A 16,583-nucleotide genomic window follows, 5' to 3' on the forward strand; every position below is an offset into this window, starting at 1 on the left:
ATCTAATGGCTGGGGCATGTCGTATGATACCCTTTTTTTGGTGCGTACAGTTTACCGTTCTGTTGGCGATCCTCTCTTTTAAGCATTTCAAAGAATCCAAAATCAGAAGAACTTTAAAAACCAAAAACAACGAAGAAGTCCGCTTGCACGGAAAACCGATAAATCATAAAATAATATAAATACGGAAAATAAAAAGAAGCCATGCCTGTTATCATGCACCACAACATTATAATCTGGCGGCGGCGACTCGTCGCCACTGTACGATGCCAACCCGCGCAATCCGTGTGTGGTTCCGTTGCGGCCGCTGCTCGGAATCAGGGTACCCCCGGTGGTGGTGGTACCGTTGCTGGTCGCAGCCTGGGCGTGCAGCAGCGTCCGGTTGACCGTCATCGTACCGGCCGTAATCTGCGCCGAGGCAGGCGATGCCGTGGCCGCTCCCGCCGGGAACAGCGGAGCCGTTTCCGATTTGTCCTCATAGGGTCGTCTGCAAGAAAGTGGACATTAATCAATTGAAGAAACCACAAACGACGAAATTCCGACTCACTTCTTCGTCAGATAGATCCAGGTGTGCGAGTCAACGCACACCAGCAGGCTGAGGATGGCGGCCGACACCAAGCTAGCCAGCAGCATCAGTGTCAGCCCCAGTAGGCCACCCTCGCACAGACCCCGGGTGGCGTTGGCGTAGTGCTCCATGACGGCGCGGCGATCGGCCCTAGCCGACAGGGCAATCAGCTGCCGCTTACTGTCGTCCAGCTCCTCGCTGAGTCGGTTAATCTTGGAGCTCATCTCAAACCGTGGATAGAGATTGATGGCGATCCGGTTGACGATGTCCAGCGCTTCTTTGGCCCGGTCGACGTAGTCTTTGGATTCGTTAAGGCGCAGCACGTACCGATTGGTGCCGACCGAGCTGCAGTACGTGTACTGGACGTCTTTGAGCTTTTGCTGTTGAAGAGATTATAAAAGAAAACGAAGGTTTTTAGTTTGAAAACTGTCATAGATGATTGAAGCAGTGCAATGGGTTATTTTGAATTTCTTGCCAAGCAGGAGGGAACTCCGGCAGAAAATAAGGATCTCCTAGAGTAATCTCAAAATAAGAGATAGCCCTCAAAAATTAGAAGCAAAATCCCACGAGTCAATTTTGGAGAAATCCCATTATGGTCGAAACTAACCAGCGTCAACATTGTACGGTACTGACGCCTGCCTTAGTACGTCCTAGTCAAAGCTACATAAACAACCCAAACTGATTACGCTACTCTTGAATATTATTCTTCATGATAAAATTCTTCTGAAACTTTACTATGAAAGGCTCATTCTCCAATAATCTAAGATTGCATCATATACCTATACTACTAGAGCTGTAATTTGTCTACAAATTTGTCCCACCAATCACCATAGTGCATTGCACTCGCGTTGAAATGCACCACGGCACAAACCTACTGCAATCACTTATACCGAAAATGCGACCATGTTACAAATCACCATCTGGCATTCTGGGAAATCCTTCAACCAGCCACGGCGACGACGACGACTACAACGACTCAGCCGCTGACTAACGGCGAAGGCGCCTTCTTGGTCGTCCCCATTCTGTTGTGAGAGCGTGCCCTTATTTGCACCCTTCTGGTTTTCATCATCGCCGCCCATTGCGCTTTCCATTATATATTTTTTTTTCATTCTCTCCAGAGCATTTTCTTTATCGCCTTCTTTACCTATCGAGGAATGAGGAAAATAAAAAAACATACAAATGAAAAGAATTTCCTAATGGGTGGCGTTTGGTACTACTACTGCACTTGCACTCTCAGACTTTTCCTCATCGCACTCTCTAGAACCAGAACCAGAATGCGGCAATTTGTCCCGTCTACCGATTTCTACTCCTCTTGGTCCCACGAATTTCTTCTTCGAGGTTGACGACATTTGGCAAGAAGGAAATGGAACAGAATCCTGGTTGGGTTACTACTTAAATGTTTTGTCATTGAGTTAGTATTTTATTGTAAATCTTTGTGACTGTGTGCTGTTTAATAATTTTTGATTTTCTTTTGGGAAATCTTCATGATTTTTAAGAAAGCATTCTAAAAAAACTAAGTTGAATTTTGTGAATTTCAAAGCATCTAAAACCATCCAGGTACTATATAAAACAGTTTGTTTCGAAATTAATTCCTAGAACTTTAGGAAATAATACATTCGAAACAAGAAAGATAGAACAATAATAGCAGATAGCAAATAAAATGGTTCGTTACAGGAATTTGTTTTCTTCAATTTGGTCAAAACAGTTCTAGCGCTGCATCTTTATCAATTCAAATTACTCTTCCAAGTCGACTAAGAACCATATTTAAAGCTTTCAAGGTAACAGTCGAAATTTCCTGTTCTTTTTAATCATCCCCTGCATTAAATTAATACCAGCAAAAAATGCAAAAAGTTACAATAATGATGTTCAAGGCAGAGAATGACTGCCATATTTTCTTAAATAAAACCCAAAAGCAAAACAAATTCTTAACACACTGGAGGAGTGTCTTCAGGAGTTGTTGAAGTTGAAAGTTTAGACAAAATTTTGCGTCATTTGCCTATATAACGCCTAATAATGCTTTTTAAGGCGTACTTAAATAATTTCCCAAGTTCCATTTTTCTATTTTATTTGTCTTAATTGATTTGGAGTAAGATTTAAAAGAGAACTTTCGGGAAAAGTTCAGAGATAGAGTGCATGTTTAATTGACAAATCCAGAGATACATTCGTGAAATTATTTCCACTGGTTGTGGTGGTATTCAAACCCAAGATTCCATATCGCAAGTCAGACACTTCATCCAACTAAGCCACAAAACGAGTTACGATTTTGTGGAATAAAAAATCAACCTTAAGGCTGATACAAATTTATTTTTGACTTTTTGTCTCCCCCCCCTTCAAAAATTTTTGGCTGGATTTTGCATTTTGAGGGGGCAGATAAAAAAATATTTATCAAAATATCGGGTCTTGCCAAAATATCTTTAACAAATCCGATGAGTTTTTAATATTTTTCAGAATAAATGCTTTATTATTTTTATCCCCTCCCTCGACCAGCCAAAGAGTGGTGGGACAAAAAGGGAAATAAATATTTGTAACGGCCTAATTCGAAGCGTCAGCCTTATAGGAAACAATCGGTGAAGTTCAACTTCAGATGATTTTTGAATGGTGAGATGACAAATTCTCCGGTGCTGCAGTGAAATGAGAATGCCTCATAACAAAATAAAAACCTTTGATGAATGTCATAGGTTTGATTTTTGTAATATTACATCTATATATAATATATCTATAGTGTATATATGTATATATCGCTTGAAATTCCTCCAGAAATAATTTCAGATTTCTGCAAGGAGAACCTGATAATCCCATACAATTTCGCTTGAGCATCTCTATAGGACACATTCTACCGTGACGTTACAACGTTTTGACGCCTTTTCTGTAAGATTTTCCACTATAACTCGTAAATTCGACCGTAAACCCTCAAATATATTTACATATTCAGATTCCTTGTAAAGTTTCCAATAAGTATGATCTGTTGAACAGTTAGTTTTCATTTAGAAAGTATGATTCAAATGGGAATGAGTAGCGTGATGTTACAACGTTGTAACGTCACGCTACTACCCATTTTTAACATACTTTTCCAATGAAAACTAACTGTTCAACAGATCACACTTATTGGAAATTTTACAAAGAATCCGAATAAGTAAAAATATTTGAGGGTTTACGGTCGAATTTACGAGTTATAGTAGAAAATCTGACAGAAAAGCCGTCAAAACGTTGTAACGTCACGGTAGAATGTGTCATAGATGTTTTTCTTAAGGAAGTTTATTTAGGATTTTCATCAGAAGTCCCCTCTGGGATTAACACAGATGTCCCTTCCTCAATTATTTTCTCCTGTACTTTCAACGGAATTTCCTTCAGAAATTGATGAAACTGATTGTAACTTCTGTGGGAATTCATTATTAAATTTATCCAACTTTTTTATTCTGAAGCTTCGTCTGAAATTTCTCCAAAAGTTTTCCGGGGTTTGCTTCTCCGGATCTCTTCCAAGATTTTTGTCTGAATTTGCTCCTATTTTTTTCTGAGATTCCTCCATCAGTTCCTCCGAGGATTCTTCCAGAACAATTCAGTTTATTCTGGTAATTCTCCAGAAGAGGCTTCTGGAAATCTTTAAACATTTCTTCCAAGTATACTCTTCAGGAGTATTTTCTGTAAATCATCCAGATTTTTTTTCTGAAATTCTTGAAAAAGTTCCTTCAGGGAGCCCTCCTTAGTTCCTTCTAGAAACTCTTTCTGGGAATTCTCTAGATGCTCCTTGGGAATCGATGGAAACCCATGAAATAAATGAGTATTTTCGAAACGGGCTGAAGTCCTCCAAGGATTTTTTTAAATTTAAAATCTCTTTACATGTTTTACAAGGAATTTTCCAATAGCTCTTTTAAGAGATTCTCCAAGAGTTTCTTTGTGGGATTCTGAGTTCATTCTGGAGTTCCTCAGAAGAAATTTTATAGGGGTCATTTTTCTGGAAAATTTCCAGGAGACACTTCTTGTATTTTTTTTTCGAGAATTTCTTCATGAAATTTTCCAGGATATTTTTCTGAGATTATGAGAACCCTTCCAAAATTCCTTTGTGGAATTCCCACAGGAGTTGCTGGAAAAATCACAAGATTGATTTCCTGTGCAAAAACCCGGATAAAATTTCGTAGAAATCCTTAATTTCAAAATTCTTGCAGGAATCTCTACGGGAATTGCTTTCATAAGTCCAGGAATTTGACGAATCCATAGGATATAATGCTCGAGAAACACTCCAATGTCATTCCTGAAAAGTCCCCTGATTGAATTTTTGGAGTTCTCGTTCAATCGTAGTGCTTCTCGAAGAAAATGTGTGTATAATTGCTAGAAAATGTTCAAATTATTTTTTATTGAGAAAATGTTCTTAGAGCAATGATTCCAAATTCCTAGTGAAGCTACACAAAAAATGCCTGTACCACAGTTTTGAACCAGATTACTTGCAATAAAAATTATTCACATGAAATTTATCCTGCTGGCTGTTTTGTTTATAATTTATCATTCATATCCGCCCGGGAATCTGCCGAACACAAAGCAGAAACCGCGTTTTTAAAAACGAACTGAAGTTTCTCTCTAGCGCTAAAAGCGTTTCTCGGTGCACATTGTACCTAGGCAGGCAGTTTCTTAAGATTTTTCTTTTCGGAGAGAAAACTGCAGCAATTATACACCCTGTCGCTTCGAGAGAGATATCGCACTATAAGATATCAGGCGGACAAAAATCTAAAAAGTGACCCTCACCAAATCTTTTTGTTATATTTTTTGTCGAAAGTAAACATTCCGATTAGGATAAGCCCAAAGCTTCAAATCCCTAGCAATTTGCGTTTTTGAGATATGAAATGTCAAAGTTGGAAATTTACGAAAAATAGAACTTTTTGCCGGATAAGCTCGGTTTATCTTAAATCAATTTTAGACCATTTTTTCATGAAAAACCCTTTAGTTTACAATACATCACTGAAAAGGTTACTAAAAAAGCTGTAAGAAAAAAAATAAAACACAATGTTTCTATACAGAATTAAATTATAAAAAATCACTGAAAAGCGAAAAAAAGTGAAAAATATTAAAATATCGCAAATATAAAATGTTTTTAACAGCAGCTTTTTTTTGCGCTGAATTGCGCACATCCCAGCAGTTTCAAAGCATAATCTGAGTATATTCTAGAAAGTTACGGTGAAAAAGTTTGCGCATAAGTTGCGCAACTTTGGAATCAGGCTTTTTTTTTTTTTAAATAGTACATTTTTTTCCAAGTGACGAATTTCGCGCCAACCCTTCTATGGGGCTGGCAGCACCCTCTCAGAATCGAACGGAACTTTGTGGGCATTAACAATAGGTCTTTCTAAGCAACTTTGCATATTTTGTTTTTCGAAATTTTTCAAGAGTAACATTAGGCACTCTTCAACCTAATTTTATTTCATAGATTTTTTTCAAATCGATGTAACTCAAAAATGACAAGACCTACAAAAAAGCCTTGTATGGCGGACTATCGTAAAATTCCATGAAGTTTTTCTAGAAAAATATCTAAAAAATACAAAAATAATTCCTACACTAAAAAAAAAGGTTTTAAAAATTTAGATTGATATTACAAAAAACCCTATGTTTTTAAATCGATGATTTTTTTCTGGAGAAAGGTACTTCAATTACCTACATTTTCTCCAAACAATGTTGCTGTGACATATTTAAGGGAAAAAAGTTTTTCTAGCATAAACTTTTTTCATGTCCACATTGAGTGAATATTTTTCATCGTGTTTCGTGCCAACATGGCCATATATAGGTTCAGTAGCCTCTCATCAACCAATGAAACTTTATGGATGTTCAAAAAATTGTTGAAGAAGCAATTTTGCATAATCTAACATTTATCTAGACTACCATTTGAAAAGGGCGTATTAGGGTGGCCCACACTTATATGAAAAACATAAAATTCGAAAAATGACAAGTCTTACCTCCTGTATCGATTGTTTTGGACTCCCAGGAGCTACGTTCAGCATTTGAGCGAAAACGAGTTAGTCTAAGGAGTGATACACAAATTATGTCACGCAAAATACGTCCTTTTTTAACCCCCCTCCCCTCCCCTCTATGTCACGTTTTTTATTTGGGACCTCACCACTGTTTGTATGGGTCGTCACGTTCTGCAAAACCTCGCCCCCTCCCCTTCTAAAGCGTGCATGGCCCCTAATGGGGCGCTTAACGAGCTTGAAGTGTGTATGGGAAAACTTGGCCAAATGTATGCAGAAATCTTTTGATTTTTGTCGCTAGGTGGCGCTGCAAGCGTTCAATTAATAAACACATTGGTATTATTGTAGGTGACTATATATACACTACCCGTCATAAGTACGGACTCACAAAAAGTATTGCAACAATATTGCATCACCCTGACTCACCTCGATATCTCCAAAACCTGAGGACTTACAAAGATGCTGTCTTCAGGAAAGTTATTCAGAAGACCAAAAGCAACAACTTTTCTGAAGGCGGCATTTTCAAAGGTGTTCTGGTTTTAGAGATATCGAAGTGAGTCAGGGTGATGCAATATTGTTGCAATACTTTTTTGTGAGTCCGTACTTATGACGGGTAGTGTATGCCAAACAACTTTGTTGAAGACCCGTAAGTGATCCGTCAGTGAGGCGAAGCATTAGGATTTCATTATTGATATTCCTTTACATGTATTGTAAAAACGACAATAATGTTTCACCTCACTTTACCTAGAGTATAAATTTTTAACAGGCTTCGGATCACTTTGCGGTCTTCGTTAAAGTTTTTTGGCATATCGTCACCTACAAGAATAGCTAAGGCTTTTAATTATTTTTTTATTAATTGAACACTTGCAGCACCACCTAGCGGCAAAAATTAAAAGCTTAAGATTTCTGCATACATTTGGCCAAGTTTTCCCATACAAACTTCATGCTCGTTGAGCGCCCCATTAGGGGCCATGCACAAATTACGTCACGCTTTAGGAGGGGAGGGGGGTTTTGCAGAACGTGACGACCCATACAAACAATCGTGAGGTCCCATACACAAAGCGTGACATAGAGGAGAGGGGGGGTTGAAGAAGGTCGAATTTTGCGTGACATAATTTGTGTATCACCCCTTAGACTAAATCGATTTCGCTCAAATGCTGAACGAAGCTTCTGGGAATCCAAAACAACTGATGCAGGAGGTAAGGCTTGGCATTTTTTGAATCTTATGTTTTTCATATAAGTGTGGTTCACTCCAATACGTCCTTTTCAAATGTTAGTCTAGATAAATATTAGATTATGCAAAGTTGCTTCTTAAACAATTTTTTGAACTTCCATAAAGTTTCATTGGTTGATGAGAGGCTGCTGAACCTATATATGGCCATGTTGGCACGAAACACGATGAAAAATATTCACTCAATGTAGACATGAAAAAAGTTTTTGTTAGAAAAGCTTTTTTCCCTTAAATATGTCACAGCAACATTGTTTGGAGAAAATGTAGGTAATTGAAATACCTTTCTCCAGAAAAAAATCATCGATTTAAAAACATAGGGTTTTTTGTAATATCAATTTAAATTTTTAAAACCTTTATTTTTCAGTGTAGGAATTAATTTTGTATTTTTTAGATATTTTTCTAAAAAACTTCATAAAATTTCACGATAGTCCGCCATACAACACTTTTTTGTAGGTCTTGTCATTTTTGAGTTACATCGATTTAAAAAAAATCTATGAAAAAAAAATTAGGCCCTCTTCAAATGTTACTCTTGAAAAATTTCGAAAAACAAAATATGCAAAGTTGCTTAGAAAGACCTATTGTTAATGCCCACAAAGTTTCGTTCGATTCTGAGAGGGTGCTGCCAAGCGTTGGTCGAGTTGGCGCGAAATTCGTCAAGTAGTGTATGGACAGTTCCATATGAAAACCAAATAAATAATAATAATCTATTGACTTGCAATCAAAGTACGGATCGATTTAATTTCAAATTTACTTCAAATTAATAAGTATATAATAAGTAAAAGTTAAGCTAGAAATACTGAAAAAGTAAATTAACGAAATATTTCGATAGTATACACCACAGAAAACGAAAAGAAATTATAAAAATATTTTTATCCTCCTGGTTGTATGGAAATCGCCCATAGTGCAACGGTGAGGTAAAACGCTGGACTTGACTCCAGCGAACAAGGAATCTGTGCCACATTGCATTGTGTAATTAAAATCGCAGTCAGGGCTTAAGACCCAGGTTTGAGAGAATGTTAAATTCTTACGATAAAGATTCGGTTTGCAAACGGGGACAAAAAATATCCTTTTCAACCTCGGCCCGGAAAATAATGTTAATTGGATAATAAAAGTTCCAAAGAAGAAAGTGAGGGTGGTGGAGTAGAGAGCCATGCACTGCGGCGGGTGCAAACTTTGGTCAAAGGAAAAGTTTTCTCCTTCATTAACCAGGACAAATATACAAAACAAATGCCCCGAGTAAATGGTGGGTTATGGTAGCTTAGAGGATAACGACTGATCCCTTAAAAACAGGCGAACTTTTTAAGGCTTTTGTGGCCTTTGAGATATGGTACAGATGATTGTAACAATAGGCAGTTGCGAAAATGAACGTTCTCTCTACCTTTTGTAAAATTTTATTCACTTCATCAGCTGTGGTGCTCGGTGGTAACAACTTCTCAATTGCGTGTAAGTGTTAGTGAATTTATTTGCGAGAATTGCAACTGCTACGTGCTGAGAATGGGGAGGAAGTGATAATGCCACCAGCAGGCCGTGGAGTTCACTGCATCTGCGTAAGTGTGTGTAGATGTCAGAGTGTATGAAAAACGATCGATTGACACTGGTTCACGCTGGTGCGTAGATTGCCTTTTGGTAGGCGTAAAGCGATAGATTGATTATTCTGTGTAGTGAAGTTGCCAGGAAGAAATTTTTGATTGTTGTTATCATCTTAAAAAAAATCACTTACCTGACTGCAGATGAAATCATTCGGTTTCATGCAGAAATCCCCCAGGGCCACCGCACTGGCCAGGTAGATTCCGGACAGTAGCCAGCACACGGTCACCGCCAGCAGGCCGCACACACTGAAGAAGATCAACGCACAGCGGGAGCTGCGCGTGGCTCCGATGACCAAAATGATACACAGCAGCAGCAGGAACGTCAGGAAACCGAGCGTGGCCGGCCATCGCAGTTCCTCGTAGAATTCGTACGTCTGGAAAGGAAAGAAGGAGAAGAGGGGTTACGAAATTAATTGCCGAGTCAATATCATTCACAGTGTAATATTGTATTGTGGTCTATTTTTTACAGCAATATTGCAGATCAAAACGTCCCCTGTAAATGGTTTGTAAAATTTCGATAGTTTTCTCAAAAAGATTGGTAGTTGACTCGTGTTCCCTAGCCTTACTAGGCAAATTTCTATGACAATGATGAAAATCGGGATAGCTTGCCCCATGAGAAACTTCAAATAAATATCGTCAATCAGTACGGAAGCTTTTGTGCTCAGCTATCCCACCGGCTAATTAGAAAAGTTTTCATCCATTACGGAGCGCTTTTGGAATCGTCTTTGACGGAACAGTGTTCCATTTTCAATTAACGGAAAAGGATAGTGCGAAAATAATGGGTCTGTTTAAAAAGTTTTTCCGGCTTCCCTGGTCTGGCACTAGTTTTAATTGTCTGAATAAGAGAGAAAGACGACCTTTTCCGGAACAGCGCTCTTTCATCGGTGAACCATAACCATAATTGGGTTATTCACAAAGACGATTCCCGCAAGGCTGTTAATCTTTGACAGATTAACATCTCCCCGGATCAGGTTTGAGGGCAATCCGTTACATAACCTATCGCCTGGCCAAGGCCGTAATCCCCCGCAGCCAGCCACCAGCAGTCACCGACCACATCCAATCCATCTTCATTAGAACTATTTTTAGGGGGAATCGGAAAACGAAACGAGAAGTGTCTGTGCTGATTAAGCACAATGCTGCTGGTGCCGTGACTGATGATGACAGTGGCGGCGGCGGCGATGCAGGAGCAGGATATATACGTTGTCCTAGTCATCATTGTCACCACCACCACTGGCTGCTGGCTCAACCCGGCAATCTATTTCCAGCTGAGTCAATAGACACAATGCAATGGGAAAAATAATTTCGCTCCTGGTGCTCTTGGTATACATCACAACTATGGGTGGAAGAGTTCGCGTAGGACCTAACTCGCAGCGATTTACGACCCTGAAGGGAAGTCCCAAAGGGGGTCGTGGCTTGTGGTTGAAGCTTTGCATCCCTTTGGCACTTCAGAGATTGGTACTAATGAGAATATGATGGGTGATAAGAGGGAATGCGGCAAGGCAGATGTCGTGAGATTGGATGCGTTATTATGATGATGATTATCGAGCCAGGACCTTAACAGAATTCAAGTATCTAATGTTATATCGAATGGCATCCACAAAAAAATCGAACGTCTATGATAGGAATAGGATTCGGTACTATTTGGAGAAGGAATCCCATTTGGGTACTTCCTACAGCTAAATCATCTTCATACAAATTCAGTTGAAATTTTGTACATAGCTAGACACTACGTATCTCACTTGGTCATCAGGTAATAGCAAAATAGGTAATTGCAATTTTTCGTCAGTTGTTCATTCACCCAAGAGACGCAACAGTGGCACTTTTCTTGGCCCAAAACTCTAACGGATTCGGATATTTGGATATTAACTCCAGACTTCTTCTCCATTTCAAATATACCTATACTGAATAGTTTTAAAGCCCAAAACTCTATTAACCCTCGAGCAGTCGCGTCTTTGACTACCTGCAGCGACGCCACGCTCACGCTGTGTACCACATGCGTGCATTTTTCATGGTGCGTATACTTAGTACACAACGCGACCGCTCTCGGGTTAAACAGCCGGCATCTTGAATTTTGAGCCACCATCTTATATTGGGGCGACATCGTAGAATTTCTAGTCTCCACTGTTGATTATCTCAAAAAATTCATGTTAATGGTTACAAAAATCGGCGCACTTTGAGTCGCATGATGGGGCTTGGTTTAGTTTTATATACGGTCAGTTCTACTAGTGCTGGCCATAACTCCGGAATGCCTTGACCGATCCAAACTGTTTTTAATAACAAACAGTCCGCTAAAAGTAACATTTTTTGTACCCGGACATGCATACACACAGACATCATTTCAATTTGTCGAACTGAGTTGATTGGTATATGCGACTTGGCCCTCCAAGCCTTCAATCGAAAATTTGTTTTTTTTTTGAGTGAGCACAAAGCCTTTCAGTACACTTTGGTACACGAGAAAGGCACAAATTCTTAGAAAATTGCATCTCTTCAGGATTGCTCATTTTTTTTTAACAATTTCTATCATTGAAAACAATTTGTAGAGTCCTCCGAGTACTCTTTAAGAATGTAGTCTTTTCAATATATGTATAAATAATTTGTCCCCTTGATTACCTCCAGAGACACTACCAGAATGGCTGAATCCTAAATTCATGATTTTCCTAAATGATTCAACACTTTGAATCCGGATTTTTCCAAGCGTTATTAAGAAGTTTTTTATACGTTTTTCTGTAGTTTTGGTGGTCAATGGCAAAAAAAAAACGGTAGAATATTATGAAGAATATTTTTTCTGGTTGTCCTAGGTCATCCAAACTGTTCTAGAGTTTAGATCCTAAAATCTACGGGTGTAACGGTAACTTCATTCATTATACAAAGCTACGATTTGTAATCTATCATGTCTAGAAAGTCTTCTGAAAGGTTAATAGACAAAATCAGATCAGTCAGAATATCCTAGGTCATCCAAACTGTTCTTGAGTTTAGATCTTAAACGGGTGTAACCGAAACTTCTTTCATTCAAAGCTGTAATCTATCATGTCCAGTAAGTATTCTGAAAGTTACAGTGGTTGTTTTTATCAACATTAGGGACGCCAATAATATCCCAAAAATATATAACACCGCTTATATCTCAAAGCTATATTGGAACGATCTTGAAATGATATGCCAGGGGGATTACAGATTACAGTTTAAAGTTGATTTCAAGAGCTTCACGGATCTCAGCAGATTATTCTATGCTACTATTTATGATGAAAGCAAAATTTTTTTCTTGTAGATTTGAAGGACTTCATTATATAACAGTTTGAACGAACCAGAATGTCACAAAGGTTTATAATAAAAAGAAAAAACATTCAGAATGGTCCAGTAACCACGAATAAATATGCAACGTTATTCAGTATAGCAGATATGGCTGTTGTTACGAGTGTATACCTTCAGTTCTGAACTCCAAGGTAGTTTGGCTGACCTGGAATATCCCTATAGTGTCTATAAATGACATTGAAGATGTCAAGAGCTTCACAGATCCCAGTAGTTTATGCTATTCTATTATTTGTGGCGAAAATACATGAAATTATTCTTGTAGATTTGAAGGACTTCACTATAGTACAGTTTGGAACACCTAGAACATCCCAGAATATAAAACACTTTTTGATATTCTTAACGAGGCTACATATAAACCTACATCCAAGTTCAGCTTTTAGAACAACTGGTATGTCAATTATTTCGTTTTTCAAATTTCATGGAGTTCAGGATGTTCTAGGTTTTCAATGAAGTCCCAAATACAAATATTTTCATTTTTTTCTTAATCTTCCGTAACTCGCGCGGTTGGCCATCACCGCCAGCACCACGCTAATGCTGAGTACAAAAAGCGAGATTTTTTCAACGTGTTGTACAAAGTACAACAGCGCGATTGCTCGAGGGCTAATATAGGACTCAATTTGCAATAACTTTGCCGAAGACAGTATTCTGTTTTATCAAATGGCTGAATTTATACAGCCGTTTCTATGTTAGGGTCATATATGACCCCTCCGGCTTCTATGTGTTAAGGAAGACTTCTCTGAAGATCCCTTGTGGATGCATAACTAAGTGTTCATACGATTCTTTGAAAATTTCTTCAGATTCATTGAGAGATTCTTTTCGGCATTCCTCTAGGAATTTTCCTCAGCCCTGCTTCAGGAGTTTCTCATGTTTTTTGGCTTCATATTGAAAATAGGCCACTTCTTTCTTTGGGAATTTGTTCAAAATTTCCTCCTGGAATTCTTAAAGGGATTAGTAAGGAAATTCCTTCGAGGATCCCTGAGAAATTTGATGAAGGTTTTTTTTAAGAATTCCACCAGTTCTATTGACTGCAATTGCAGCGGGGATTTCTTCAGACATTTTTGGGATATTTCTTCTTAAATTCGTCCACGGATTTCTGCTGGATTACCTCAAGAGTTTTTTCCTTGAAATAAAGTTCAGAGCTCCTGTAGGAGTTTCTCATATTTTTTTCTTTCAGGAATTAAGTAAATATCTTTAAAAGATTTTTCAGGTGTTTTCCTAGGCTTTCATCCAGAAATTCCTCCAGAGTTAACTTGAAAAAAAGTATCATGAATTTATGTCCAGGAATCTCTCCAGAAAATGTTTAAGTATTTCTTCTAGGAATCTCCTAAGATAGCACCAAGAGTTTTATTAAAAAAGGTTCCCTTGTAAGAATCATCCAGAGAATTCTGCGGAATTTCCAACAGAGTTTTTATTTTCGAGAATTTTTTGGTAATTAGTTGTGTAACTTCTTGAAGAGTTTCGGAAAAAAAAATTCTGGAGGAATATCCAAATCAATTCCTACAGGAATCTGTGAAGGAACCCCACGAGGTATTATTGATGGAGCCACGGAGGCTATTTACAGGAAAAACCTTGTATGAATTTCTGCACGAATTCTTGAAGGAGCTTTTAGAAGATCTTCAGAATCAGTATAGACGAATATCCAATTTATTTTTGGAAAATTCTCCCACTGAAACCCCTGGATGAATTTTCCCTGATTCCGAAGAAGTCTCTGAAGATATTTGTGAAAGAATTTCGAACAGAAAGTCAGAAGGAATCCGAGCAGAAGTTTCTTACAGAATTCCTGAGTAAAATCTCCAGAAGAATGTCTGTAGAAGTTCCAGGAAGCGCTCTTGAATGAATCTCTACAGGAATATCTAAAGAAATCCTCAGTGTGTTCTCGAAAAAGTCCCAGCTGAAATTTTTGAAGAACTTTATGGGGAAATACTTGAAGAAAATTCAAGGGAAACCACAGTTGGGTTATTGAAATTGATGAAAAATCTTCGAGAGAATTTCTGACGCAAACTCTATAGAAAATTCTGTGGGAATCCCCGAAAATTTAACCGAAAGGTTTTCTAAATGAAACCTTAAAAATTTCCGAAGTAATTGTTAGAGGAGTTTCAGAAGAAATCCAATGGAATCTACACAAAAGATTGGGAAACTGTAATAAGAGTTTCTGAAGGAATCCATGGAGAAATTTTGGAAACACTCCATACGAGATTTCCCTATGGAATCCTTGAACAAATTTACAAAGAAATCTAATTTGGAATTTCTGAAGGAATTACCCTTAGAATTTCTTAGGATTTTTTGTCGAAGATTGTGGAAAAAATTCTGGAGGAATTCTATTTTTTTAAATAAATTTTCGGAAGAATTTGCCGAAAGCATTTCTGAAGGAATCCGTGGATGATTTCAAAAAGAATTTCCCTACGGAGTTTTTGAAGAATTTTGGGGTAATTTTTAGGGAACCCATGTAAGTTTTATCAAAAATAGTTCTTGAAGAAGTTTCTGGAAGATCCTCTAGATGTAATTCTGAAAGAAATTTTAGAGATCTTTCTGAAGAAACCTAAAGTAGATGTTCCAAAAGAGCTTTAAAAGGAATCCACGAAAAACTTTCTAAAAGGAATCTCTGAAAATTTTTCCAAGGGAACCCAGGGAAGAATTTCGAAAAGAATCCAATGAAGGTTATTAAAAGAATTTTAAAATTAATGACTGGACTGATCGCTAGGAAACTATGTAGACAATTCTAAGAATTACCTGGACGATTTTTTACAGAAACCCATGGATGTCTTTCTGAAAATATCCATGAATTGTTCTCCAAATAAATCTCTGACCGAATCTCTCAAAGAATTTACTAGAAATTATGTGTTTGTGGATAAACTTCTGAATTAGTTCCCACAAGATTTTCAAAAAAAAAAAACGTGTGAGTAATTTCGGAGGAATAGCTAGTGAAATATTATAATTACTTTGAAAAAACTGTAGCAAACTCTAGAGAAAATTTCTGAATGAATCTTTGATAGATTTTTTGAAAGAGTCAATAGAGTTAATTCTAATAATTAATTGTACGGTACGGTAATCATTTGACGCTTATACTAAACGGGAGCTAAATTTTACTCTGTGCGTAACTTGGAGTAATCTGGAGGACTCCACTAATTTCTAAAATATCTGGATAAATCTGTAAACAAAATTAAAGAGAAAGAAATTTATTTAATCTCTGGAGAAATTACGAACTCTCAGTCAAAGAATCAGGAAATCTTAAAGTAATCTCTGGCAGAATTCCTGGAGATTTTTGTGGAAAAATACAATAAAACCTTTTTCTATATGTATACATATTTTTATGTAGATTTGATTGCAGATATCTAGGTGATGTTTGAAACTTCTTATGACCATGGGAGCTACTGCTGCCTCTGAAGGGGGACCGCCTAAACCCCAAGCAGCTGGTCTAAGCCGCGGCCGCTTTCGGGGGTGGGCACTCAATGCCTCATTTGCTCCCAGGTCCCAGGGCGTTAGACGAAGGGAGAGCTTTCGGATGATGGGTAAAGGGAGATAAACTACTTACATTTGCAATTCTATCCTTTATTCGGGCTTTTCAAGGGGGATATCGGAAAGAGATCTCAGGAAAGGGAGGAACAAATGCGCAAAATATGGGTGGCCACATGTCATGTGGCATGTCATAAAGCATGTCATGTAAAATCCTCATTGGATGGATTTTGGATGAGTTTTATGGGGTTTTATGGGACTGAAAGGTACGTCTTAGGAGGTTTCAAAGACGTGGCAGGGGATTCCATTTGTAGTCCAAATATTTTTTTCGATGTTTTATGAGTTTCCGAGGTTTCAAGGAGTGTCATAGAGATTCTAGGGAAGAATCCTGAAATCCGATTCTTTCAATGGCGTCTTATAATCTCTCGAGGGTTTCAGAAATTTTCTAGGGATCCTCAGGGCTTCAGGAGGATTAAAAGTGTTCCTGAGGC

At 38.0% G+C, this 16,583-nt stretch overlaps 1 protein-coding gene across 1 annotated transcript in view; it reads right to left on the reverse strand.

The window, feature by feature from the left end:
• Positions 1-16,583, reverse strand: part of LOC115253707 (protein tweety-2) — a 155,126-nt gene that overhangs the window by 6,817 nt on the left and 131,726 nt on the right. The window contains exons 3-5 of the mRNA XM_062860849.1: positions 9,462-9,704; positions 545-942; positions 206-484 (exon numbers count right to left, since the gene is read on the reverse strand). Of these exons, the coding sequence (XP_062716833.1) occupies positions 206-484; positions 545-942; positions 9,462-9,704 (920 nt within the window). The remainder of the gene's footprint in view (positions 1-205; positions 485-544; positions 943-9,461; positions 9,705-16,583) is intronic.

Source organism: Aedes albopictus, chromosome 3 (assembly GCF_035046485.1).
Source record: "Aedes albopictus strain Foshan chromosome 3, AalbF5, whole genome shotgun sequence".
Taxonomy (NCBI): Eukaryota; Metazoa; Arthropoda; class Insecta; order Diptera; family Culicidae; genus Aedes; species Aedes albopictus.